This window comes from Carassius gibelio, chromosome A17, assembly GCF_023724105.1.
Source record: "Carassius gibelio isolate Cgi1373 ecotype wild population from Czech Republic chromosome A17, carGib1.2-hapl.c, whole genome shotgun sequence".
Classification (NCBI taxonomy): Eukaryota; Metazoa; Chordata; class Actinopteri; order Cypriniformes; family Cyprinidae; genus Carassius; species Carassius gibelio.
In genome coordinates this window covers 22350629-22375362 of record NC_068387.1, presented here as the reverse complement: position 1 = coordinate 22375362, position 24734 = coordinate 22350629, and the positions used below count along the sequence as shown (strand labels likewise).

Sequence of the window (24734 nt, the reverse complement as noted above, 5' to 3'; positions counted from 1 at the left end):
AACCTTCTGTTTCAAAATGCAGAATTGGTTCAGTCAGTCTTCGAAATGGTATACAAAACAAGCTTTTGTCCAAAGAGATAGTTTATGAGTGTTTTCAGGTCTGCTGATGTAGGGAAGACAAACACAGGGTTATTTTGGTGATTCATGTGGTGTATGGCCAAACAGTTATATAAATGATATGTAGATAACAATATGTGGGAAGTTGTGGCCTAATGGTTAGAGGGTTGGACTCCCAATCGAAGGGTTGTGGGTTCTAGTCTCGGGCCGGATGGAATTGTGGGTGGGGGGAGTGCATGTACAGTTCTATCTCCACCTTCAATACCATGACTTAGGTGCCCTTGAGCAAGGCATCGAACCCCCAACTGCTCCTGGGTGCCGCAGCATAAATGGCTGCCCACTGCTCTGGGTGTGTGCTCACAGTGTGTGTGTGTGTGTGTGTGTGTTCACTGCTCTGTGTGTGTGCATTTCGGATGGGTTAAATGCAGAGCACAAATTCTGAGTATGGGTCACCATACTTGGCTGAATGTCACTTTCACTTTCTCACTTTTTTTTTTTTTTGATCTTTCCAAAACTAGAATAAGTAAAGAGCACCAAAGAGCACATTCTATTGAGGTTTATAATTTGCCACCACTTGACAGTTATGAAAAACACCTGAAAACACAAACTGTCAGTTAAAATCTGCCTTTATAATATAGCTGAACCTTGCCTTAATGTTTGCCATTGACTTAAAACCTACATGGCTAACCTGTGCTAGTGAATGTTAAAGATTTCTGCAAATGCACTTTAGACACACAGCCTTATAGTTCTAAATTTGGGCCTTTTTTTTTACAGGATTATAAAAGAAGCAGTCTATATATATATATATATATATATATATATATATATATATATATATATATATATATATATATAGACAAGAGGTAGAAGAGACACAATTGGACATTTTGCAAAGTATTATTTATTTCACATTTCTCAGCCAGCACAGTAGTGGTAACTCCAGCCTCAATGTCCTGGAGTGAGGCAGAGCCATTTCTGAGGAACTTCATACGTGGCTCTATCTGCTCTATTCACATCATAAGGAATGTGCCAGGAGCCACCAGATGTCTGAACGATGGTGTCATAAGCTGAGATCCTCTGAAAAACACAGCAAAGCCAACTCATCATAATGAGGGTTTCAGTCCTTAAGAGTAATCTTGTTTGCAAAAGATCTCTCCATTTCTAAACCTACCTGAAATTGAACTCTTTTTCCTGGGACGTAATGACTGATCACCAATTGATGGCCACGTTGCCACTTGAAGAAGAGGCGTCTGGTTGCACTGTCTGGCAAGCAGGCTTTGTGATCTCTCATCAGATCACGACTAAGAAAGTTGCAGTGAACGCCAGAGTGCAAAGCAGCATACAGCAGAAACGGGTCATCCTCAGATCTGTGGCAGCCATCCAAGAAAAACAGTGCACTCTATCAAAAATGCCATTCATGATAGGTGAATGGAATCATTATGAGTTTATATTGAAGGAAAGTGATCGATACATACTTCACTAACAATTTTGAATTTTGCAACTGACACATAACACAATTAAGCCTCTATAACTATAGGAAGCATCTCTGTACATCATTTTATACACACACACACACAAACACACACACACACACACTCTCTATCTCTCTCTCTCTCTCTCTACTGGTCTCAAAGGTTAGGATTTTTTAAATGTTTTAGAAAGAAGTCTCTTATTCTTACCAAGCTACAGAATAAAATACAGTAACAGTAGAAGCATTAATATTGTGAAATATTATTAAAATGTAAAAGAACATCTGTTTGTGTTTGAATATATTTCAGTTGTAATATATTACTGCAATTTCAAAGCTAAATTTTCAGCATCATTACTCCAGCCTTCAGTGTCACATGATTCTTCAGAAATCATTTTAATATGCTGAATATGATAAATTATTGGTGTTCAGTTATTAATGATGCAAAATTATTTTATTTTCTTGTCCTTCATATTCTTATTAAAAAAAAACACCAACCTGGCTATGCGTTCTGTACTAGACTGAGACTTGACATGGTATACTATTGTTCTCTTGTTGATCTGATTGCTTCTATTGTTCTCATTTGTTAGTCGCTTTGGATAAAAGCGTCTGCTAAATGATTAAATGTAAATGTAATGGTTCTTATTATTATAATGGTTCTTCTTATTAACAATCTTAAAACCTGTTTTTGCCACTTAATATTTTTGTGAAAACCTTGATAATTCATTTCAGGATTCTCTGTATACAAAGTTCAGTCAACCGATTAATTAAATGCATACTGAATAAAAGTATTGATTTCTTTTCTTTCTTACTCATCTCAAACATGGTGAATGGTGATCATGATTTCCACCAAATATTACACTGATTTCTGAAGGATCATGTGACACTAAAGAGTGGTGTAATGATGCTGAAAATTCAGCTTTGCATCACAGAAGTAATTTCCATTTAAAAATATATTCAAATAGAAAACAGTTCTTTTATTTTGAAATAATATTTCACAATATGACTGTTTCTACTGTAGTTTTGATCAGATAAATGGTCAGCATTTTGCATGAAAATGTTTTTCTGAACAGTGTAACACATGCAAAGTTATGCTGCTAAACTAATATATGATACTCTAACTCAAAATTACATTTAAATTAAATATAAATTTATCCATTTAGCAGACGCTTTTATCCAAAGCGACTTAACAGTGCATTCAGGCTATACATTTTTACCTATCATGTGTGCCTGGGGAATCGAACCCCCAACCACAACGCAATGCTCTACCAATTGAGCTACAGGAACACTAAAATAAAAATATATTCTAGATTGAACTATTTTCATGCAGACCAATCCTGGATGAGTTGTTTACTGAGCTTGTTGCAGTGCATTATGGGATTGTTGCCTCCACAAAACACAGAATTTAACTGACAAAGTCAGAATAATCATGTCACAAATGTTTTGGAACTTAGTGTCCATGATCCTGTGGAGGCAGCTCACTAGGTTTTGGAACAGTGTGGGCAGTACGTGATTAAAGAAAGGGGGGTCATACTAACATGTTCTCGGTGAAGAAACAGTGGGCTTTCTGCTTGATTTTGACCATGTTTTGTCTGTCCCAGTTCCAGGAAGGTTGAAGCATGTGCTTTCTGCCAAGGACCAGGATGTTCAGCCCCTGCTGTTGTAGCTCTGATACGACTGCCAGCAACTGCAGAGATAATTCACACTCTCAGTGACCTTTTACCATTTCTATTTAGATATTAAATATGAACGAGGCCATTCATAATTTTTGAATCATGAATGAGAGACCTCAGTTCATTCAGCATGTTCTCTATGAAGTGAGCTGTAGCGCATTACTTTTTTTGGAGGAATTTCCCTTGGCATTACAGATTTATTTGGGACTTTAGCAGGTCATCTGGAGGGAAATTATTCTTGCTCACATTGTTTTAACCTACTTTTGTACCACCCACTCACTCACAAACCATGATGGGGGGGGGGGGGGGGTTTTCCTGATTACACAGGAAGTTGTTTTTCCAATACCCACCATACAAAGTGAAGACATTAAAGGTTACAACCATGTGCTAAAAATATCCAACGTTCTTTGTATGTAGATGTTCAGATTTAACACCCCATATACTTGCATATACATAACTATTCATGAGATAGGCCTAATTATTTTAAATGTAGTGTGTTTGTGTTTGTAAATTTGTTTGTCTTACTCTTATTTACAGGAGTTATTGATTAGATTTTTTTATTCACCATTAGTACACAAGCTATAGAAAATTATTCAGAATAATTTTTAATATTTAATACATAATAAAATATTATTTCATTACAAAATATATAGCAATATTATTTTAAATAAAGGTTACTTTTCCAAAAAAAAACAAAAAAAGAGATATAATTCATACATCGACTAACAATCACTTTGGAACCAGTTGATTAAAAAATATGCAATTAGTAAAAATACATGTACTAGAGTTAAACTGTATATATCTTAGTTTAGTTATAATAATGGTATATATATATATATACGTACATGTGCTTTTTCAATTATTTTTCAAATATATATATACATAAAAATGCACGCATGTATCATTTTTTGTATTTTTTTATTGCATTACCCAACTGCTTTGTATTTACCTTCTAATTATATTTCTTACTCAAATTTAGATTACCGTAATGTTATCTACAGTTTGAATATGCAAAGTCAGTCCCAGTGAATTCCAGTTTATCTTGTATCCCTCATTTTGCTATTTCAGACATGAGGAAGTGCTAAATGTGAATTGCAGGTGTGTTCATCTTCTGCTAATTCATGATAAGGAAGTGAACGGTGAGCCACAGATGGGCTGTTTTACTCTGGAAAGCACCGTAGACAATATAGTGCCATGTCTCACAATCCAAACGTAACATCTGCCTCCAGTCTCCTTTGCTTAAGAATTTCTAAAGATATGCACTTCCTTCCAGCATGTTAGTTTAGTCAATTTACAGTAACTTTCTTGCATAGAGTCTGATAACTTAGCCTGTAAACAAACCATATAGGCCTACTTTGGCAACAAGTTCGCTTAGGCCTTCATTTTCACACCCTGCACAGACTGTGTGCAGACAAAACCGGTTAATACTAGCATTTCAATGAATGTGCCAGTTAGCGAGGAAGTGGGGTAAATGTTGCCACCAAAAATAAACTTGACCACAAAATGCACATGTCTGACTTTAAATACATGGTTAGTCATAGCAAAATGAGTGTAAAATCCCCTGCCTGCATGTTCAGTTGCCATGGGTTGCATCTGTGGTGTTAATAATGTGTGACATGCAGATGGACACCAAGTATGAGTGGGTAGAAAGAAAAAGGATCTGACTGAAGGTCGAGAGTTTGTGTTCCATCATAATTTGTGGTTTAATGTCAAGAGTATTAGGTCTTCTCATATCTGTTGAAGTTAGACACTGCTGGAAAAAACATAGCTTTTTTATGCACTGGTCTAGTTTTTGATTTTAGTCTATTTTGCTTCCATAACTTGTCTTCTTTCAGTCTAGTGGAAAGAAAGCATGTTAAATACACAGTGTTAGTTTTATTGCACTTTATCTTTTTATGCCTGTAGATTTCAATGGCTGTATAATACACACTGTGTTTAAAGGCTGTTTTCTCCGAAGGAGTTATGCACCAAACCAGAAATCTCAACTTCAGTAGCACTTATTTACACCAACCTTACTAGTTGTATTTCTATCTACAGTATATTATGAAGATTTTGTTCCTGCATCATTCTCCTTATTTATATTATACATTTTATTTCTAAAAACATGGTGAAAATTGATTTTTTTTCCTAGCCGTTGACAATATTTTCTGACTTATAGAATGATAAAAAACAGATATCCAAAAATCCACTCAGAAGTCAACAAACTGAAACGGGAATCTTGTGAAAATCAGTATCTAGAGATAATTCACCCCAAAAATTAAATTTTTAAATTATACCCTCAAGTTGTTCCAAACCTGTGCGTTTCAAAAGAAGATATTTTGAAGAATCTTGGTAACCAAACAGTTGACGGTAGCCATTGACTTCCATAGTATGGATAAAAATATTATGGAAGTCAATGGCTACCGGCAATTTCTCGGTCACTAACATTATTAAAATATCTTTGTTCAACAGATGAAAGAAACTCATATAGGTTTGGAAAAAGTGGAGGGTGACTAAATGATGACAGAATAAAATTTTTTGGGTGAGCTGTCCCTTTAATGTGTCTCAAATGGTCCTCATGTGTCACTGAAAGTCATTGGTTTTTGATGAATGGGTGGTTGAAGCTGAGATGGGTGGGTGTTGGTATTTGTTGGCAAAAAAAAGCCTTTAATTACTAAGGATGATAACCAAATGTAAAGCCACTTCTGTCTGGGACTGACACCATCTCGTAGGTGGGCCGATGTGTAACACATTCTGTGTAAAGTTACATGGACATTGAACTTTCCCTAATTTTTTGTTTGATTAACTGTAGGTTTCATGGGTTTGGGGTGTCTTTGAGGTTGGAAACTATGAGAAATTGGGGCTGTTTCCTAAACTTGTTCTGCTGTGTTAAAAGCAACCCAGGCTTAGCATCACCCCCTGGTGGAACTAATTTCTTTTTTTTTTTTTTACTTTAGAATGCCAGCTAGTTGAATACTCAATCATGAAGGTAAACAAACACAAGTATGCCTATTTTTTTCCACCGTTAGAGCTTTCAATCAGAGTAGGTTGACCATCTAGCCTGATCAGTGATTCAATAGGTCACAGACAAACCAGCCCTGTCTTGGAACGCCCAAGCATTGAAGTTACCAACAACTCACCGTCTCAGAGTGCGTGGCCTTTGGTGTTGTGTTAGCTACATTAAGGCCGTCAATGACAATATCAAAGGGGGGTCTCTGCTTCACAAAACTCTTAAAGCTTTTAAGCTCCTGTACAGAACACAAATTATTGGTTAATATCAAAATCATGACTATTTACAGCTTACAGTTGTGATCTAGATACACAGACAAACACTGCAATATTTCCATGTTGTTTGTTCTGAGGCTAAAACTAGTCACAGTTTCAATTTCTTCAACAAGAGGAACATATGGTTTGCTGGATGTATGGGGGCTTCTATATACAGTTCCTCACTTTGGTGTTGTTCAGCACATTGCACAAGAGAAAAGCAACCGGTGTTGCACAAGACAGAGGACAACAGAAAACCTTTATACCGAATTGAAAACAGTACCAATCAGGACAGACGTAATATCAAACCAGTCTTGTTGTTGTTAACTTCTACAACCATTAATAATCATTAAAATATCTGAAATAAAATGTAATTATTAGATGATAAACTTACACTTAAATGGAAATGAAAAATGTTGCCTGGACAACAAACTAAAATAAATACATTATAAGCACATTTAGTAACCTTTAAACAAGTAAATTTAAGCTGAATTACTAAACTTACAACTAAGTTTAAAAATTAATAAAATACGAATAAAAATACTAAAATAAAATAAATATCAATAATATATATATATATATATATATATATATATATATATATATATATATATATATATATATATATATATATATATATTATATTATATTACAAATATAAATATTATACAATATTATAAATATTATTAAATATTATAAATATATACAAATATTAAAAGCACATAAAATGACTAAAAATATTAAAAATAAAAGTTAATAAAATATTAATAAATGCTATAACAGTATATATAAAATCAGAGGAGGATTACATCCAGATTTTAACTTTCTCACATTACAGCTGAGGAATCGACTGTTAAATAAACAATCACTATTTTTGCATTTCCGTTCGGTGATGCTAGTGGGACCAAAAATACACATTTCACCTTTAAACTCAAGATTGTTTCTGGAAAATCACGAGTGAGTGACATTTATAGCAAGCACATATATCGTTGTAAGAGATCCTGCCTGAAACTAATGAAACTCTACATATCAGATTAAGCGAAGAGAGATTAAGAGAGTTATGTGCAGTCATGAATGTACTGGAAGTATAGGAGCAAAGCATGCAACCATGAGATAAAGCATTGTGTTCACAGATAGTCTGACAAGTTCTTGCCAAGAACTCAACATACTATCTGTCAGAGCATTGTACAAAAACAACTTTATTGTCTACCGATTCTATGAATTCATCCCAGGACAGTTAAAAAAAGGTGTTTGTCCGATTTATCTTATAGGCATTTGTTACAGGCATATGATAGAGCTTCAGACTAAACTTGACCACACCTGGCTCACCTTCAAAAGCGTGATCAGGTTATGTTTAGCTGAATAACACAAAAGCATAAGGGCCCCTTGAATAACAGGGCCAAAAAAAGCTAGAACTTCCTTCTTCTTTGTTGTCGTTTAACAAGAGGTTGAAATGCCTCCCGAATTGTCCCTGGTACAACATGTAAACAAAACAAGGGAATTTCCAGCTGGACTGGGGCCAAGTCACTCCCTCACCTGTCTGTCCTTGGGACGCAGAGCTGAAAACGGCTTTTGATTTATTAGCTTCATAGTAAATTGCGTTTGCAAAGTCATGCACACTCATGCCTAGAGCTCACCAGAGGTGAACAAAGTACACAAATACTTTGTAAGTAAAAGTACTAGCCATACATAAAGAAGCCAATAGATTTAGAATATATATATATACATTAGAAAAAAAATAATCAAGTCACAACATCTAACTACTGGGGTGCCTCAGGGCTCAGTTCTTGGACCACTTCTCTTCTCTGTCTACATGGCATCATTAGGTTCTGTCATTCAGAATCATGGCTTTTCATACCACTGCTATGCTGTTGACACTCAACTCTACCTCTCATACCATCCTGATGATCCGACGGTAGCTACTTGCATCTCAGCTTGTCTAACAGACATTTCTTGCTGGATGATGGACCATCACCTTCAACTCAACCTTGCCAAGACAGAACTGCTTGTGATTCCAGCAAACCCATTGTTTCATCACGATTTCACCATCCAGTTAGGCACATCAACCACAACTCCTTCAAAAACAGCCAGAAGCCTTGGAATTATGATTGATGATCGGCTGATTTTCTCAAACCACATTGATAAAACTGTCCGATCCTGCAGATTTGCTTTATTCAACATCAAGAAGATCAGATCCTTTATTTCGGAACATGCTGCACAACTCCTTGTTTAAGCTCTTGTTTTGTCCAGGCTGGACTAATTGCAATGCTCTCTTGGCAGGTCTTCCAGCCAGTTCTATCAAACCTTTACAATTAATCCAGATGTTCCCTCTTGGTTGAATGACTACCGCAACTCAATCCTCCCCAACTGAGTCCTTAGCCATCTTCAAGAATCGGCTTAAAACCCAAGGCCTCTAACACCAGCTTGCTCTATTCTTTTTCTATTTTCTTTTTTTATTATATTATTTAAAAGCCCTTGCTACGTGTACTGTGTTAACCTAACTGAGACTTGTTATAGCACATACAGTATTGTTCAAAATAATAGCAGTACAATGTGACTAACCAGAATAATCAATGTTTTTAGTATATTTTTTATTGCTACGTGGCAAACAAGTTACCAGTAGGTTCAGTAGATTCTCAGAAAACAAATGAGACCCATCATTCATGATATGCACGCTCTTAAGGCTGTGCAATTGGGCAATTAGTTGAAAGGGGTGTGTTCAAAAAAATAGCAGTGTCTACCTTTGACTGTACAAACTCAAAACTATTTTGTACAAACATTTTTTTGTTTCTGGGATTTAGCAATCCTGTGAATCACTAAACTAATATTTAGTTGTATGACCACAGTTTTTTAAAACTGCTTGACATCTGTGTGGCATGGAGTCAACCAACTTGTGGCACCTCTCAGCTGTTATTCCACTCCATGATTCTTTAACAACATTCCACAATTCATTCACATTTCTTGGTTTTGCTTCAGAAACAGCATTTTTGATATCACCCCACAAGTTCTCAATTGGATTAAGGTCTGGAGATTGGGCTGGCCACTCCATAACATTAATTTTGTTGGTTTGGAACCAAGACTTTGCCCGTTTACTAGTGTGTTTTGGGTCATTGTCTTGTTGAAACAACCATTTCAAGGGCATATCCTCTTCAGCATAGGGCAACATGACCTCTTCAAGTATTTTAACATATGCAAACTGATCCATGATCCCTGGTATGCGATAAATAGGCCCAACACCATAGTAGGAGAAACATGCCCATATCATGATGCTTGCACCTCCATGCTTCACTGTCTTCACTGTGTACTGTGGCTTGAATTCAGAGTTTGGGGGTCGTCTCACAAACTGCCTGTGGCCCTTGGACCCAAAAAGAACAATTTTACTCTCATCAGTCCACAAAATGTTCCTCCATTTGTCTTTAGGCCAGTTGATGTGTTCTTTGGCAAATTGTAACCTCTTCTGCACATGCCTTTTTTTTAACAGAGGGACTTTGCGGGGGATTCTTGAAAATAGATTAGCTTCACACAGATGTCTTCTAACTGTCACAGTACTTACAGGTAACTCCAGACTGTCTTTGATCATCCTGGAGGTGATCATTGGCTGAGCCTTTGCCATTCTGGTTATTCTTCTATCCATTTTGATGGTTGTCTTCCGTTTTCTTCCACGTCTCTCTGGTTTTGCTCTCCATTTTAAGGCATTGGAGATCATTTTAGCTGAACAGCCTATCATTTTTTGCACCTCTTTATAGGTTTTCCCCTCTTTAATCAACTTTTTAATCAAAGTACGCTGTTCTTCTGAACAATGTCTTGAACGACCCATTTTCCTCAGCTTTCAAATGCATGTTCAACAAGTGTTGGCTTCATCCTTAAATAGGGGCCACCTGATTCACACCCGTTTCTTCACAAAATTGATGACCTCAGTGATTGAATGCCACACTGCTATTTTTTTGAACACACCCCTTTCAACTAATTCAACTAATTGCCCAATTGCACAGCCTTAAGAGCGTGCATATCATGAATGCTGGGTCTCATTTGTTTTCTGAGAATCTACTGAACCTACTGGTAACTTGTTTGCCACGTAGCAATAAAAAAATATACGAAAAACCTTGATTATTCTGGTTAGTCACATTGTACTGCTATTATTTTGAACAATACTGTATATCATTGCTCTTTTTGTTGTTTTTAAAGGCTTCCACTGTCCTCATCTGTAAGTCGCTTTGGATAAAGCGTCTGCTAAATGAATAAATGTACAATGTAAATGTAAATAGATATATGAAAGCATAAAAAATATACATGAAAACTAGAAATGTCGCCTTGGCAACTTATGGAAAAAAAAGTACAAAAATATATAACTAAAACTATAACAAAAATAGTACGATTTTTACATTTTTAAATTATTTTCATTCAGAAATTTCTGTAGATTACACAAATAATTATAAAGAAATGGCTAGTGACATTGAATTAAACATCAAACTGAAGTAAAAAAAACTGGAATGGTATTTAAAACTCAAGAAAAACAAAATAAAAATCTTTTGGCGTATAAATAATAACAAACAATGAACCAGATCTATGCAATTCACAAATGAATCATTCGGTGGAATCCATAAACCAGTTTAACAGGCAGTTTAAACAGATTCAAAATGAATGATTCATCTCAAATCAGACATCACTTGTTATTTAAATTGTATTCAATTTTAAATAATGAGCAGTAATACATTTCTTCTCAAATATACTGGAGTAAAGAAAAAAATGTTTTGCACTGAAATGCAACCAAGGTAAGTTTTTCCAAAGTTAAAATTCTCCAATAAATTAAAGACTTTGAAAAGTTTTGATCAAACTGCGAACTCTGCTAGCTCTTCCTCAAAGCTGAGGACACAACAACAATGTGGTGAAGTAAAGTCCAACAACTAATACACAATCCTCTGTTTAGTACACACAAAGCTGAGCTTGTCAAAACCAGATGTATTCCTGGACTGTCAGGTGGCTGGAACCCGGTGCTTTCAGTTCTGCCCGAAGCGTGAGAATTTTTCCTTCCAAAATTCCAATTTCCACTAATATGCAAAAACAGAAGATTGTGACCCACATGTGAAAACAAGCCCTTAAAAAAGAATGCATGCAGCTATTTTGCAAGCTAAAAATCCTGTTAAGTGTGTGTTAAGCAGCACGTCTGTGGGTGAGAGGATGCATGACTGGGGGAGGGGTGAGTGCCACGGACAGCGAGAGGGGGGAAGGGGAGCTGGATATTTGGGGAATTCCTTTCTGGTTTTGGTGGGGGTTAGCAGTTGGTGAGTTGTGAGTTGAGCTGTTCAGAGTTGTTATAAAATCTTGCAACATTGGGTAGGGTTAGCACTCTCAGCATAGGACTACAAAATTAATCCTAACATACAATTTATCTTGGTTTTATCTATGTGATAATGTATGCAATGAGATGCTGACAAAGATCTAGAACTGTAAGTGCAGTTCTATTGTTTTTGTTTCGTTCCGCACCCTCTAATGGCCATGGAGAGGTTATGTTGAGTGGGAACAGGAACACCGGGGATTCCCCGATGGTGTTGAGAGGTCACGTGTGTGTGTGTGTGGTACCAGCTGGTCGTGCAGAACTCTGTGTACCTACAAAATGGGTGTGTCGGGAATATGCACATTCAAAACAAGTTTAATCCTGGTGTGATAGTAATCACATTCTAGTATTTTCATTTGGAATATACACAATGGCCCATGACAATCAAAACACGCTCCTTCAGCCTTGAGTGTTTATTAACTCAATGTACAATTGCAAGCTTTTTCTTGAATCATTAAAACAAATAACAGCATTTGGTAAATCATCAAAAGAACCTGCTCAGTTTTGTTCAAAGCATGCATGAAATACCAATAGAATTAAAGGCAGCCAAATTGACAGAGAACAAAGAAAATAGATGAATAAGAGTACGTGTAAAGCACACCGTGCCCCCGCGGCAGCCTGCAAGTCCTGTACTTTTCCTTATTACAAGCTTGAAGTTTCTGAAACGGGAAAAACAGGCTCCCCCAAGCTCAAACTTGACCTAAAAAAATCCAGGCCACTGAATGTAAGGAGGCAAAAAAAAACAGCTTTTTTTGCTAAATTGTTTGACAATATTTCACTTGGATCTTTCAATGTGTTAATAACAATAATTGTGTAGACTATTAACTGTACGACTTGGGCACTTTTAAACTCCACTGACAAAATAAAGTATTACAAAGGTTTTATATATATAAACACACACACATAAAACACACACATTAAATATTTGTACTTTAAAAATTATACATAATTTTCAAATATGCACCAAAATGACATTATATTTCAAATAAATACTGTTCTTAAATTAGAAAATGGTTATTTTAAAATAATATTTTTTCCTTTTTGTAATAATACTTGAAACTTACATATAGATTGTGGATTAATGTTTTTTTTTTCATGTTTAAAAGTACAAATATTCCATGTAATCTCACACTTATTGTGAGGTCATGTATAATAACTGTGCAAGATTTTAAAGTGGTTATTTAAAACATTTGGAAGTTGTTTTGATGAAGTATAGCATGTCACAAAGCAGGACACACTTGTCATTGCTTGGCATGTCATGTTAACCGCCCAAAAAGAAGCACATTTTTTCCATCAAAGGCAAAATGATTGTCTAGGGGTTGTTAAATGCTTCTGCAGAGTTTTGACTGGGGGTGTTTTAACCGTCTTGATCTGGTTTCACTTCATAAAGCACTGCTGCAGCAATGGGGGGCTGGAGCCCATGCAGCGCTGCAGACAGACAGGCTGGGACTTTCCAGGGTCAATAATGTGAGAGGCTTTTGAGGGCTGAAATGTGAAAGCCCATTGTGTTGCATTTTACAACAGCTAAAGGCACTTAAGCAGTACACATGTCTTAGCATCAATCATGTGCACGACCAAATAAGCGATCGTTTATGGCTATACTGAGTGCTTTGTTTTTCCAAGATGTTCTGTGTGAAAATGTCCCTTTCTGAGACAGTGCTTGGAAACTGAATGGGTTTTCCAATGCGTGAGAACGGTGTTTGCAAACAAACACGACGGTTCTCTCTGGGAAATGGAATTTCAGAGGAATTGCTTGCCTTGTGACCTTGTGTCTTCGGTTGGACTGGGTTCGTGAGCTTTCTAAACAAGGGACCCGGCAGACGCATGAAGGAACATGTGTTGGAAAGCCCCTGCATCATATCTAAATGCGGAAACTAGACAGGATCACATGCTTTTGACATCTATAGACCCCACAGCCTGAAAAAAGCAGCCCTCCAGACAACAACATCATCTAATTCAGGGGCAGACTCCATTTATGACGGAGATCAAAACTGCATGGAACATCTTCTAATTCTGGAAAGCTACCCAACTTTGCCTATCGAGTGGCTGCAGCCTATTTGGTGCAACACAAAATGTAGCTTTAGTTTTTAGTCCATGTGTCCTTATCGTTTTATAATTTTCAATGAGAAAGTAATCTAAAAGCATCAAAAATCAAGTAACATGTTTAACATCTATAACATATGTTACATGTATAACATGTTTACTCTGTCATGTAGAAAAGAGAATATAGGGTGCATAGGACACTTTCGCCATCTAGTGGAGTCAAACGGAACTATATAAGTCCTGGCTAAAACTTCGACCTTCAAATCCTTTAGATAACGGTGAATTTCATAAAAACACTTTTCCAGAATATGAAAAATATCAAAAATATCTTGCATAAAGATTAAACCCATTTTAATACCATTAAGATTATTTGTAACATGATTTTAATGAGAATTTAATATGCTAATACATTTTAATTAATACATGCTATTCACATGCATTAAAATATCTAATGAATTAAGACATATTTCACAATTTAAAAAAATTATTGCCCCCCCCAACACCATTAATTATGAGACTGGAACGCTTGCATTTTTTTTTTTTTCATTTTATTCTTACTTTTTACAAAATATTTATATTTAGCTTAAATTTATTTTTACATTTATTTTTATTTTAGTTTTAGTGATTTTAGTACTTGAATTTAAGATTATTTATTTCAGTTAGTTGCCAAGGCCATTTCTAATTTTTAAGTTTATGTTTATATTCTAATATTTATGTTCAACTAGTTAACTTCAACAACACTGGTGTAAAATCTATTTTTATCTATCTATCTATCTATCTATAGACTCAAATGTACAGACAGACCTCTGGGGTGGTTTTCTTGAAGACGTCACTTCCTTCTATCACTTTCTTCATCACTTTGACCTTCAGCTCACCATACTCTTCCTCAGTCAGCTGAATGGATTCAAGTGATGCCTTGCAGTTCTTGGACTCTCCACTAAATCACAAGATATTGCCACATCAATGATCTAATTAAGAAAAGTCTTTATTGACAATATATTTGAATAAAACGGAAAATAGCAAGTGTACCTGGGGACCACGTATGAGAACTTCCCACTCCATTTCTGATCCGGTAAACTGCGCAGATGAAAAAAAAAAGGTAAACAGTATTTACATTTTTTTTTTTTTTATAAAAACAACAATATTTGAATATGTTTGCATTCTCATATTTTACATTTACCTCTCAAACCAAGCTTTGATAGTTTGAATCAGCGGCTCCTCTGGGTAGATCTGATTATCTCTCATATATGAGAGAACAGAAAAGAGCTTGTCCTCCTGTCCATGCTGAGTGATGCCGCTCTGAAACAGACACTTCCAGGTGTCCTGATTAGGAACGAGACCCAGTTCCAGAAGCTCATCGTAAAGCATCCAGCTGGTCTCGGTGTCACCGTGAAGCACCGCCCCCGTGATGGCATCACTATAGTTACGAGGAGATGGCAGGAGGGCCTTTTTCATCCCCTCCAACACCTCAAGCGCCTCCCTCCAGCGTTCAGTTTGACTGAGACCTTTAATAAACAGGGACGAGGCTCCAGTGTCAAGAGTCTTAAAGCATGTTCTCATGATGTCGTATGTTTCAAACACCTCCGAGTGGTGGCCACCCGTGACACACAGTGTGAGGTACCTCAAAAGGAGTTCGTAAGAAAGGGTGCCTTTGTCCTGAACCACGTAGGCCAAGAGAGACTTGGCGATGTTGACGTCTGCATTAGCCGCCAGCAGTCCTTCCATCATTTGCATCTCAAAGCGATCAGGTTTGGAGGAACTCTCTTTAAATTTCGCCCATTCGGATGCGGACAGTGGATGATCAGGAAGAGAAACTTTCACAGATCCTCTGCCTCTGGATGGTGTATTATCTGATAGCTCTTCTGTATCCACCCCATTTCTCTTTTTCATATGTTCAGCAGTTCTTCTGGCCGTTCCAGCATCAAATACTGAATTTGGGAATGCAGGCCTTTTTCTGGCAGTGAACACTTTTTCTTTGGCAACTCGGCCGTGTGCTTGTTCATCTCCTTTTGTGCTGTAACATTGTGTGTGTGGGTTTATGATACACCTGACAGCATGCAAAATGTTTTGTTGTGGTAAACAAGCCAAATCGGGCCTGAGACACAAGGGGTTGACAACCCATGATGTGCACAGACGCTTAAAACAAATCATAGACTTTGACACAACAAGAGATCACATTTCTCTACCAATCCGCTTTACTTTTCAGGTGCTTTATGTAAAACGTATAATAAATGACTTATTCTGTCTCAAAATCTCATTGCTTTGTGAATTAAGGTCGGTTTCTACAGTTCATCGCACATAGAGTAAGACACACTAACTTTATGAAGTTATATTTAATAGTATTTGTATCTACAATAGAATAGATACAAATCATATTCAGTAAATTATATTCTAAAGAAATTGCCTTTTGTATTTAGAGCCCTCAATCTTTAGTTCCTTAGACCCAAGATAGCTCATAAATTTCTTTGAAACGCAAATCTGTTAATACAATCTTCAGTCATTTAAACAAGAGCATCTACCTTACATGATCTGGACAGAAGTGCATGCGAAGAGCCCTTTCCTGTGCAGTCGCACTTCACTGACGTCACGCATGCGCCTTTAGGTCAGAGATGTAAACAATTCGTCAACCGCCTAGGCTACTCAAACATAATAACATTGTTTAAGGATTAGTCTTAATTTAGTTAAAGTTAGTTTAAAATATATAACGTTTATAATGGCAAACGATAAAACCGCACATTGGAAAGAATTACTGCGGAAAAGACTCGCCACTGCGAAACAAGGTAATATGAATGTTAGCTAATCAGGTGCTTTAGAGATTCATTTCGAGATCAAGTAGCAATGTTTTAAATTCCACTAAATGTATACATTTGTATATGAATCTCCGAATCAACTTGTTTAATCACGCTAGAAGGATTTGAAGTCGCTTAAGAAAATGTACCGTGGTTTTACCCTGGTAAACATTGTATTTAGTGGAAATGTTTAAATATAAGTATATATTTATTTATAAATATAGTCAAAATGAATTTAATTTACTTTACTATACTAAATATTTTATATTTTGGGACTTAGTTACAACAAATACAGTTTGTTGTGTAGAAACTATAGTAACCCTTTTCTATTCCTGTTATACAAAATATGTTGAAAAATTAATATGATTGTGCTGTAATTTATGGAAGTACTTGTAAAGGGTATACCAGACTTTAACAAATATATTTTGGTCAAGTTTAGACAATAAAACTTGACTTTATAAATGTAGTTATTTATTTGTTTAATTAGAATATTGTGATTAAATGAAACCTTGGCTATTATAAATTCCATTTGTAAAATCATAGTACATTTTTTTTAAAGTGTAACTTAAACCCATAGTATTTTATATGATATATATATATATATATATTAAGACATGAATGATGGAGACATTTATTGCGTAGTAGGAATGACCCTGGTAATGAGGAGCCATCCATGGTTTTGCTAATGATTATTTGATTTTACTATGAATAGTAAAATTTGGAAGAGGTTTGTACAGTGTGAATAATCATAATTTGTGTAAAAAAAAATCTTTATTTGCCACAGATGGCAGGACAGAGGAGGAGAAGAAAGCAGAGGAAACTGAATTGTTTACTAAGTACTACACTGAATGGAAAAGAGGTGAAAAAGGAGAAGATGGCTCATTTAAACACATCCCACGCTTCTACTACAGGGTGAGTTGATCACACTTTAATCCGTAAGGAGAATACGGTGTTATCATATTTATTTGATAAAAAATACAGTAAATATAGTGATATTGTGAAATATTGCAAACCAAAAGAACTTCAATGGGGATCAACGGGTTGAAGGACCAAATTGCAGTTTCAGTGCTGCTTCAAAGGGCTTCAAAGCTGAGGAATAAGGTTTTTATCTAGTGAAACAATCTGTCATTTTTCTTTGTTAGCTCTTCGTCTGTGTACTCTGGTCCAAAAAGGTAATGTGAAAAACTCCTTGTCATTTTGTCTTTGACTTTTTTTTTTTGTAAAGGGCATTTGCTTTGTCAACACTGGGTTGGTATCTAGTCCCATCTAGTGCAAGACAAGCATTTGTGGATAAAATGGACAGAAATCTTTTTTCGTTTGGCTAGATAAGACCCTTATTCCTTGGATGGGTAAGTGCAGAACTCTTTAAAGCTGAATTGAGAAAGCAAATTTGGACCTATAAAAATATTGGTCCCCATTCTAATCAATTATATGGATTAAAATCCTGGAATGTTTTCCTTAAAAACCTTAATTTCTTTGTGATTGAAGAAAGAAAGACACTAACAGCTTGGATGACATGGGGGTGGGTAAATTATCAGGAAATGTTTATTCTGGAAGTGAACTAATACTTTAATGCACCCTTGCTTAATAGAAGTATTCTTTTTGTTGTTTAAAAGAAAGACATTTTCTGAAACTTCTGAACATATTGCCTTCTTACCTCCCCAATATTTCATATCAGCTCCCTGCAGAAGATGAAGTCTTGCTGCAGAAACTCAGAGAAGAATCGAGGGCAGTGTTTCTCCAGAGGAAAAGCCGGGAACTACTGGACAATGAAGAGTTGCAGGTAAGAGCATTTTTTTTTGGCCTGTGTCCCAATCTAAACATTCATTATCTGCTTTAGTTTAGTTACTAAATATGTTCTGTGTTTGTATTTCCTCTCCTAAATGTTTTTTCATTCTTTCCTACAGAACCTTTGGTTTCTTCTCGATAAGCATCAAGTGCCGCCCACAACTGGTGACGAGGCCATGATCAGTTATGAGAGTTTCCTAAAGGTTGGAGAAAAAGCAGGCGCCAAATGCAAGTAAGTGCATCAAAAAAGAAGTGTATATCAATTAGCTTTACTCAAACGTATGACGTGCTGATAACTGTATTCTAAATCGATGTAATTCGTACATGGACAGTGCTCATGACTCACTGAGATGTTTCATTACACCCCATCAGGCTTTTCTTCACTGCCAGAATCTATGCCAAACTGCTTCATAATGATCCATACGGGAGAATATCAATCATGCAGTTTTTCAACTATGTCATGAGAAAAGGTAGTTATGAATTTTGTGCTTATCTCATGATGTCAGTTTATTAAGCATTCTTTTTAATGAATCTTGACACAGTAATACAGATGTGTAGATGAATCCTGTTCATCTGCGTTTCTTCTCTGGCAGTGTGGCTGCACCAAACCAGGATTGGTTTGAGTCTTTATGATGTAGCAGGTCAGGGTTACCTCCGAGAGTCTGTAAGTTTACCCCCTGAAAAACCGTAGAAATCACAGTATCTGCTTAGAAGTAAAGCTGTATTGTTTAACATAAATGCTTTTTTTTTCTGCAGGATTTGGAGAACTACATTCTAGAGTTAATTCCTACACTCCCCCAACTTGATGGCTTGGAGAAATCCTTCTACTCATTTTATGTTTGCACTGCCGTTCGCAAGTTCTTCTTCTTCCTTGATCCTCTACATACTGGTAATTCTCCTGTGGTCGTTTTTTACAATTTGTCTTTTGATTTAAGTCAGAGCACCTGTAAACATTATTTAGATTTTACCCTTTGGAAAAACTGGAATGAAAAGAAGCATTCTAATGTTTTTTTACATGTTCCGCAGGGAAGATAAAAATTCAGGATATCCTAGCTTGCAGTTTTTTGGATGATCTACTTGAGGTAGTGTATGGATTCTCGCTCAAGTGAACCTATCTATAAAATATCTGTATACACTACTTTTAAAAAGTTTGAATGTTTTTGAAAGAATTATACTCGCCAACGTTAGTATTTCGGTGATGCAAAGCTGAATTTTCAGCATCATTACCTCTTCAGTATCACATGATCCTGCCCAAGAAATATTTCTTTATTTTATTAATGTTAAAAACAGTTGTGGTGCTTTATGTTTTTATGGAAACTTTGATATATTTTGTCACAATTCTTTGATTAATAGGAAGTTCAAAAGAACAGAATCTGCAACATTATGCTAATCAGATGTATTCACTTATAGCTTCGAGACGAGGAGTTGTCTAAGGAAAGTCAGGAGTCCAACTGGTTCTCTGCACCTTCTGCTCTTCGGGTTTATGGTATACCTGCAAAATACACTTAATCACTGTTATGTAAGTTAAATCTCATGTGTTAATCATCATATGTCCTTTTTACAGGTCAGTACCTCAACCTGGATAAGGACCATAACGGGATGCTCAGTAAGGAAGAGCTGTCTCGCTATGGCACAGGAACACTAACTGGTGTTTTCCTAGACCGGGTCTACCAGGAATGCTTAACCTACGACGGCGAAATGGTATAACATTCTGACTTAATTAATGATTTACATTACACTAAGAGTTGATGGGAGAAAATCTCTTGAAAAAAATGTAGTCTGCTGTCAAAATTATAGTTTTGTTGGCAGGGAGAACTGAGTTCAAGTCCTGTTTCCAGATATACTTGAACAAGACTGTTCAAATGTTTGGGGTTGGTAAGATTTAAAAAAAGAAAAAAGAAAAGTCTCTCATGCTCACCAAGGCTGCATTTATTTGATAAAAAAATGCAGTAGAAATTGTTAGATATTATTAAAATATAATATAGCTGTTTTCTACTCTAATATATTTTAAAATGTAATAAATTCCTGTGATGGCAGTGCTGAATTTTCAGCAGCCTTGATTTGGTTATCAAGAAACATTTCTTATTATCATCAATGTTGAAAACATTTGCGCTGCTTAGAAATTTGGCAGAAACCGTGATCAATTTCTTCAATAAAAAATCAAACTGACCCCAAACTTTTTAACCGTAGTGTACTTTTTACTTTGCACATGAAATTTTTTTGTGTGAATATTATGTTACTCTGGAAAACGACTACAGCCAAGTAGACATTTGTCACTAAAAACAGAGATACAATATTCTTATATATGGAATTCCTACATGATTCCATCAAAATTTTCAGTATCTAAAAACGTAATATTTTTTTCAACACCACCATTTAGGACTATAAGACATATCTAGACTTCGTGCTGGCTCTAGAGAACAGGAAAGAGCCTGCGGCCCTCCAGTATATTTTCAAACTGCTGGACATGGAAAACAAAGGCTATCTCAATGTATTTGCCCTCAACTACTTCTTCAGGGTAAGGAAACGTTTTTGAAATCAAGCAAAAATATTTGTTGGCTTTTATGTTTTTTATATATTTATACCAAGCAAAAACTAACTTATTCATCTGGGATATCAGTCCATTCAGGAACAAATGAAAATACATGGGCAGGAGCCAGTTTCCTTCCAGGATGTTAAGGTGAATGGCCTTTATATAATAATAATAAAGCAATCTATCAACAAGTAGGGAGCAGGGCGTTTTGGGTCATTAAATGGAAATCAAATGTTTGTGTATACAGGATGAAATCTTTGACATGGTGAAGCCTAAGGATCCTTATAAGATCACACTACAGGACCTGGTGAACAGCGGTCAGGGTGATACTGTCTCTAGTATCCTCATCGACCTCAATGGCTTCTGGACTTACGAGAACAGAGAGGTGCTGGTGGCTAATGACACTGACAGCAACACAGCTGATTTAGATGACACATGACATCACAGTCTGTTGCCAAATCAAGTTCTGCTTTTGGACCAGTTGTGCTACTCTGAATGAGGAAAAAAACGTTAGAAAGAGGAATACACAGAATAGTTCAGGTCTGTGTTGAATTGTTTATTAAGTAATATTATATCCAAAACAAACTGTATTTTTTCACCGACATTATAGAACGGTATGTGTGTTTTCACCAACATAATACAAAATTATTGTACACAAATAAATTATACACTATTCAAAATGAAATCCTTTTTTTGTGTCAGAGGGGTAGACAAATTGAACTCCATTCTCATGGGTAAAGCGCACATTTACATACACACTAAAAATAATATGTCCACATAAAAAGAATATTTGGTTAGAAAAATAACTTTCTGAATGTTTCAGCTCTTGACTTATGAAAGAGGGAATATTCCCATCTGACAATTTACTCGACAACTCCTAGCATTATCAGTAACATAGAAATGTCTAATATTATAAGTACTCAAATTCTACAGCATTGTAAAATATTGGTAGTCCATGCAGTTGTTATAGAGTTTCACTTAGGCCTTTTAGATGTTTATAATTATTAAAATGTACAATGAATTGTTGTAGAGACTAAGATAGGTTTTATATGGAATATCTCAACCACAGAATTAAAAATAATAAATAAAAGGTAATTATAACTTTTTAATCTAACAAATCAGATTAAAAAAAAAAAATCAAAATTGCGAGTTCATATATTTTAATTGTGAGTTTTTTCTTTTCTTAAAATTCAGGTCAAGTGTCTAAAAACTAAAAAAACAACTGCAAGATTAGAATTCCAAATAAGGTCAAAATTGTGATTATATAAACTCAGAATCCTGAGGAAAAAAGCCAGGATTCTGATTTTGCAATAACCTTTTTCAATATTTTTATTCTTTAGTTTTATGTATGGCTGTATAAAATGATTATTAAAACAGTTCTACATTCTAAGCGAAAACATTGTCAGCTATGCATATGTTACATTCATGTTACCTTCTTGTTCAACTTCATGTAAGATAAACTTTCCCCTCTAAAAAAGGAACCTAACACACCTCATGCCTAAGTTTAATATGGTAAAAACCATCAAATAGGCTCAATCGGCTGAACAGTATTTTAGGAGGGAATGGGCGCAGGCACTTTATTTGCATCAGGTATAGCATGTGATTCCTGCTCCAGTTCAAAGGTCACATTCACAAAAGAAGCAGTTCCTTCTGGTTGCTCGGTCTTTGGCTGCTGGCCCTCCTGATTGTGCTGCTCCTCAAAACGACGTTCTGCCTCCTCAGAGAGACGGTTCTCCTCCTCTTCTTCCTCCTCCTGCGGATTACACATTATAAGGGTGTCGTGAAAGTTGTTCAAATCACTCAAAGCATGCACAACAATGATTGCACATGCTACTTTTGAGAATGTCGGCTAATAAGCGAAGGTTGTAGAATTATAATAGCAGTGTGCATACCTCTTTCTTCATCCTGTAGTACTCATCAATTGCATACTGATATTTGGGTGTCGTGATTCCCAGCAGTGATGCCATTTTCTCTCCAAGATAGTCACAAACTGAAATATTTGGGTTGAAGTATTAAGTTTGGACTGTTTTTCTATGACTAAATGTCTGGAAAGAGTTTCATTACCTGATATGGTTGAGGTAGCCACTCTCCACATTTGGAACCAGACGTATGGACCCCAGGTCAACTTCGACTGTAATCAGAGATGCAAAGTGATTAAACGCTGAAGATGTTCCGGAAAGAAGCAACGGAAACCACTTTAATATTGAATGGTTTGATGCAACTCACTGTATCCACTGTACTTAAAGTTCTGGCTTTCTCTGGTTCTTCTTCCTCCTCTTCGTCTGTACTGTACTCTTCCATGGTTTCACCAGATGCAAAGTAGATCGTTCTACGAGGAATCTTTGCCTTCTTTTTACCCAGATCTTCGAGTTCAACACTTTCAAACTCCTTCACCACTGTAGAACTCTAAACCAGCAGATAAGTGTATAACGTTATATTTAAATGTAATTTATCAAGAACATTACACACTGTTCAATACAGAGAGATCAACAGACCTACATAAACTACATTATTATATATTAATATCATATTTGTATTTTATAATATTAATTCAACTAGCCTTACATTATATTTTATTATCAAACTACTTTCACCGCTAGGTTGAGATGTAACGAACAAGGAAATAAAATGATATATCGCGACTGTTGTCTATATCAAAACAAAGTATGTAATTCCATGGCAACTCTTTTAATGTATTAAAAAAATGACTTTACCTTCTCTGCGTCCATGCCTTGTCCCAGAGACACGTTTACATTTGTAAGGTACAGTGACAGTTCAGCCATGTCTTCTTCTAACCTTCTGTTGCTTTCTTCGAGCTCTTCCTCCTAGCAGCGTCAAGCAGGAAGTGACATCACATGTAAACAATTTCTGTTTAAATAGATTGTCAGACTAGAAAACGTAATAAGACACTTTAAAACGCTGAGAGTTTTACAAAAGACCTATAAAAGATCTATACATATTTATATAGATTTTTATCCAAGCTGTATCCAGTCTGCTGAATGCAGAGATCATTTCAGTTTTGTTTCAATGTAGTTTGTTGTAGCATGTGAGTGAGGCCCTCTTATTTAGTAGTTTTAATAGAAACTAGCTTAAGTTTGATTCCATATTTAAAATGTAGCCTCTTCTGGAATATTCACAACAAAACACAATATAGTTCTATACTATATTATGTAGATCTATGTTTTAGGCGTCATTACATGTCACTGCATCTTTTAATCTCTTACCCTTTATGAATTCAAATATTAATTTCTTAATGTGTTGTTAAAAACACAAATAGTAATAGCCTAATTCATAACTCCTTAAAAGTCTTATTATTCATGCAAATATGAGGCTCAGTTTGTGCAGCGTTATTAATCTTTGAAAAGTGATTATAATTTCACACAAAATAATTACCAAGACTGATTTCTTTTTCCCCGCCCAGATCAAGTCCAATCAAAAAAGAATGACTTTCTGTTGTCTGCACTCCCAGTAAAACTAGTCAGTAGTGTTTTATTCATCACATGTACAGAGCACATTCAGGGCTTTTAAGAGGTATCAAATGTTTGGAGGATTGATCATAAACACTTCCTTTCATTTGTCTTTAAAAATCACTGATACTTACAGTATGATTAAATGTAGCACTCTTAGGGAAATATGATAATGTTTTGTAATTATCATTTAAATCTGACAAATTTTCTAATTGTTTGTCTCAGAAAAATGCTATGCTACGAAACAGGGAATAATTTATATACATGTCTTCTGTAGAGGACAACGGGACACACGTCATGTTAATCAGGCATTTTGGGGTCAATAGAGAAAGAACAAG

At 35.7% G+C, this 24734-nt stretch overlaps 3 protein-coding genes across 6 annotated transcripts; 1 reads left to right on the top strand and 2 right to left on the bottom strand.

Moving 5' to 3' along the window:
- Positions 1-935: 935 nt before the first annotated feature.
- LOC128031749 (mitochondrial ribonuclease P catalytic subunit) lies at positions 936-16389 on the bottom strand. 4 transcript variants are annotated; one of them, XM_052620137.1, is made up of 8 exons: positions 16339-16386; positions 15000-15833; positions 14849-14896; positions 14624-14756; positions 6318-6425; positions 3064-3212; positions 1229-1424; positions 936-1134 (listed from the first exon to the last, which is right to left on the bottom strand). In XM_052620137.1, exons 1-8 carry the CDS (start codon positions 16362-16364, stop codon positions 1003-1005), a joined length of 1626 nt encoding a protein of 541 aa, XP_052476097.1. In that variant the 5' UTR covers positions 16365-16386; the 3' UTR covers positions 936-1002. The 4 variants fall into 4 exon arrangements, with proteins under 4 accessions (XP_052476097.1, XP_052476095.1, XP_052476096.1 ...); XM_052620135.1 differs by having other exon boundaries at positions 15000-16389; XM_052620136.1 differs by lacking the exons at positions 6318-6425; positions 16339-16386 and having other exon boundaries at positions 15000-16330.
- On the top strand, positions 16368-21452 carry ppp2r3c (protein phosphatase 2, regulatory subunit B'', gamma). The gene is made up of 13 exons (XM_052620141.1): positions 16368-16599; positions 17393-17520; positions 18287-18391; positions 18516-18628; positions 18769-18866; positions 18990-19060; positions 19153-19285; positions 19423-19478; positions 19807-19882; positions 19961-20097; positions 20777-20914; positions 21017-21076; positions 21177-21452. Exons 1-13 carry the CDS (start codon positions 16533-16535, stop codon positions 21366-21368), a joined length of 1374 nt encoding a protein of 457 aa, XP_052476101.1. The 5' UTR covers positions 16368-16532; the 3' UTR covers positions 21369-21452.
- Positions 21453-21464: 12 nt separating this feature from the next.
- Positions 21465-23780, bottom strand: LOC128031756 (protein FAM177A1). Its single transcript, XM_052620145.1, has 5 exons — positions 23644-23780; positions 23156-23335; positions 22994-23060; positions 22822-22919; positions 21465-22682 (listed from the first exon to the last, which is right to left on the bottom strand). The coding sequence occupies exons 1-5, from the start codon at positions 23710-23712 to the stop codon at positions 22482-22484; spliced, it is 615 nt and encodes a 204-aa protein (XP_052476105.1). The 5' UTR covers positions 23713-23780; the 3' UTR covers positions 21465-22481.
- Between the last annotated feature and the right edge of the window lie 954 nt (positions 23781-24734).

Excerpts from the sequence above, each read along its gene's own strand:
- ppp2r3c (XM_052620141.1), top strand. The coding sequence starts at position 16,533 with ATGGCAAACGATAAAACCGCACATTGGAAAGAATTACTGCGGAAAAGA. Across the intron at positions 18,392-18,515 it reads TGGACAATGAAGAGTTGCAG|AACCTTTGGTTTCTTCTCGA; the intron begins GTAAGAGCATTT and ends TCTTTCCTACAG. Across the intron at positions 19,883-19,960 it reads TTCTGCTCTTCGGGTTTATG|GTCAGTACCTCAACCTGGAT; the intron begins GTATACCTGCAA and ends TCCTTTTTACAG.
- LOC128031756 (XM_052620145.1), bottom strand. The coding sequence starts at position 23,712 with ATGGCTGAACTGTCACTGTACCTTACAAATGTAAACGTGTCTCTGGGA. Across the intron at positions 23,061-23,155 it reads CTTTAAGTACAGTGGATACA|TCGAAGTTGACCTGGGGTCC; the intron begins GTGAGTTGCATC and ends CTCTGATTACAG. Across the intron at positions 22,683-22,821 it reads ACTACAGGATGAAGAAAGAG|GAGGAGGAAGAAGAGGAGGA; the intron begins GTATGCACACTG and ends TGTAATCCGCAG.
- LOC128031749 (XM_052620135.1), bottom strand. The coding sequence starts at position 15,970 with ATGATTTGTTTTAAGCGTCTGTGCACATCATGGGTTGTCAACCCCTTG. Across the intron at positions 3,213-6,317 it reads AGGCCACGCACTCTGAGACG|TTGCTGGCAGTCGTATCAGA; the intron begins GTGAGTTGTTGG and ends TTATCTCTGCAG. Across the intron at positions 1,425-3,063 it reads TGTTTCTTCACCGAGAACAT|ATCTGAGGATGACCCGTTTC; the intron begins GTTAGTATGACC and ends TGGCTGCCACAG.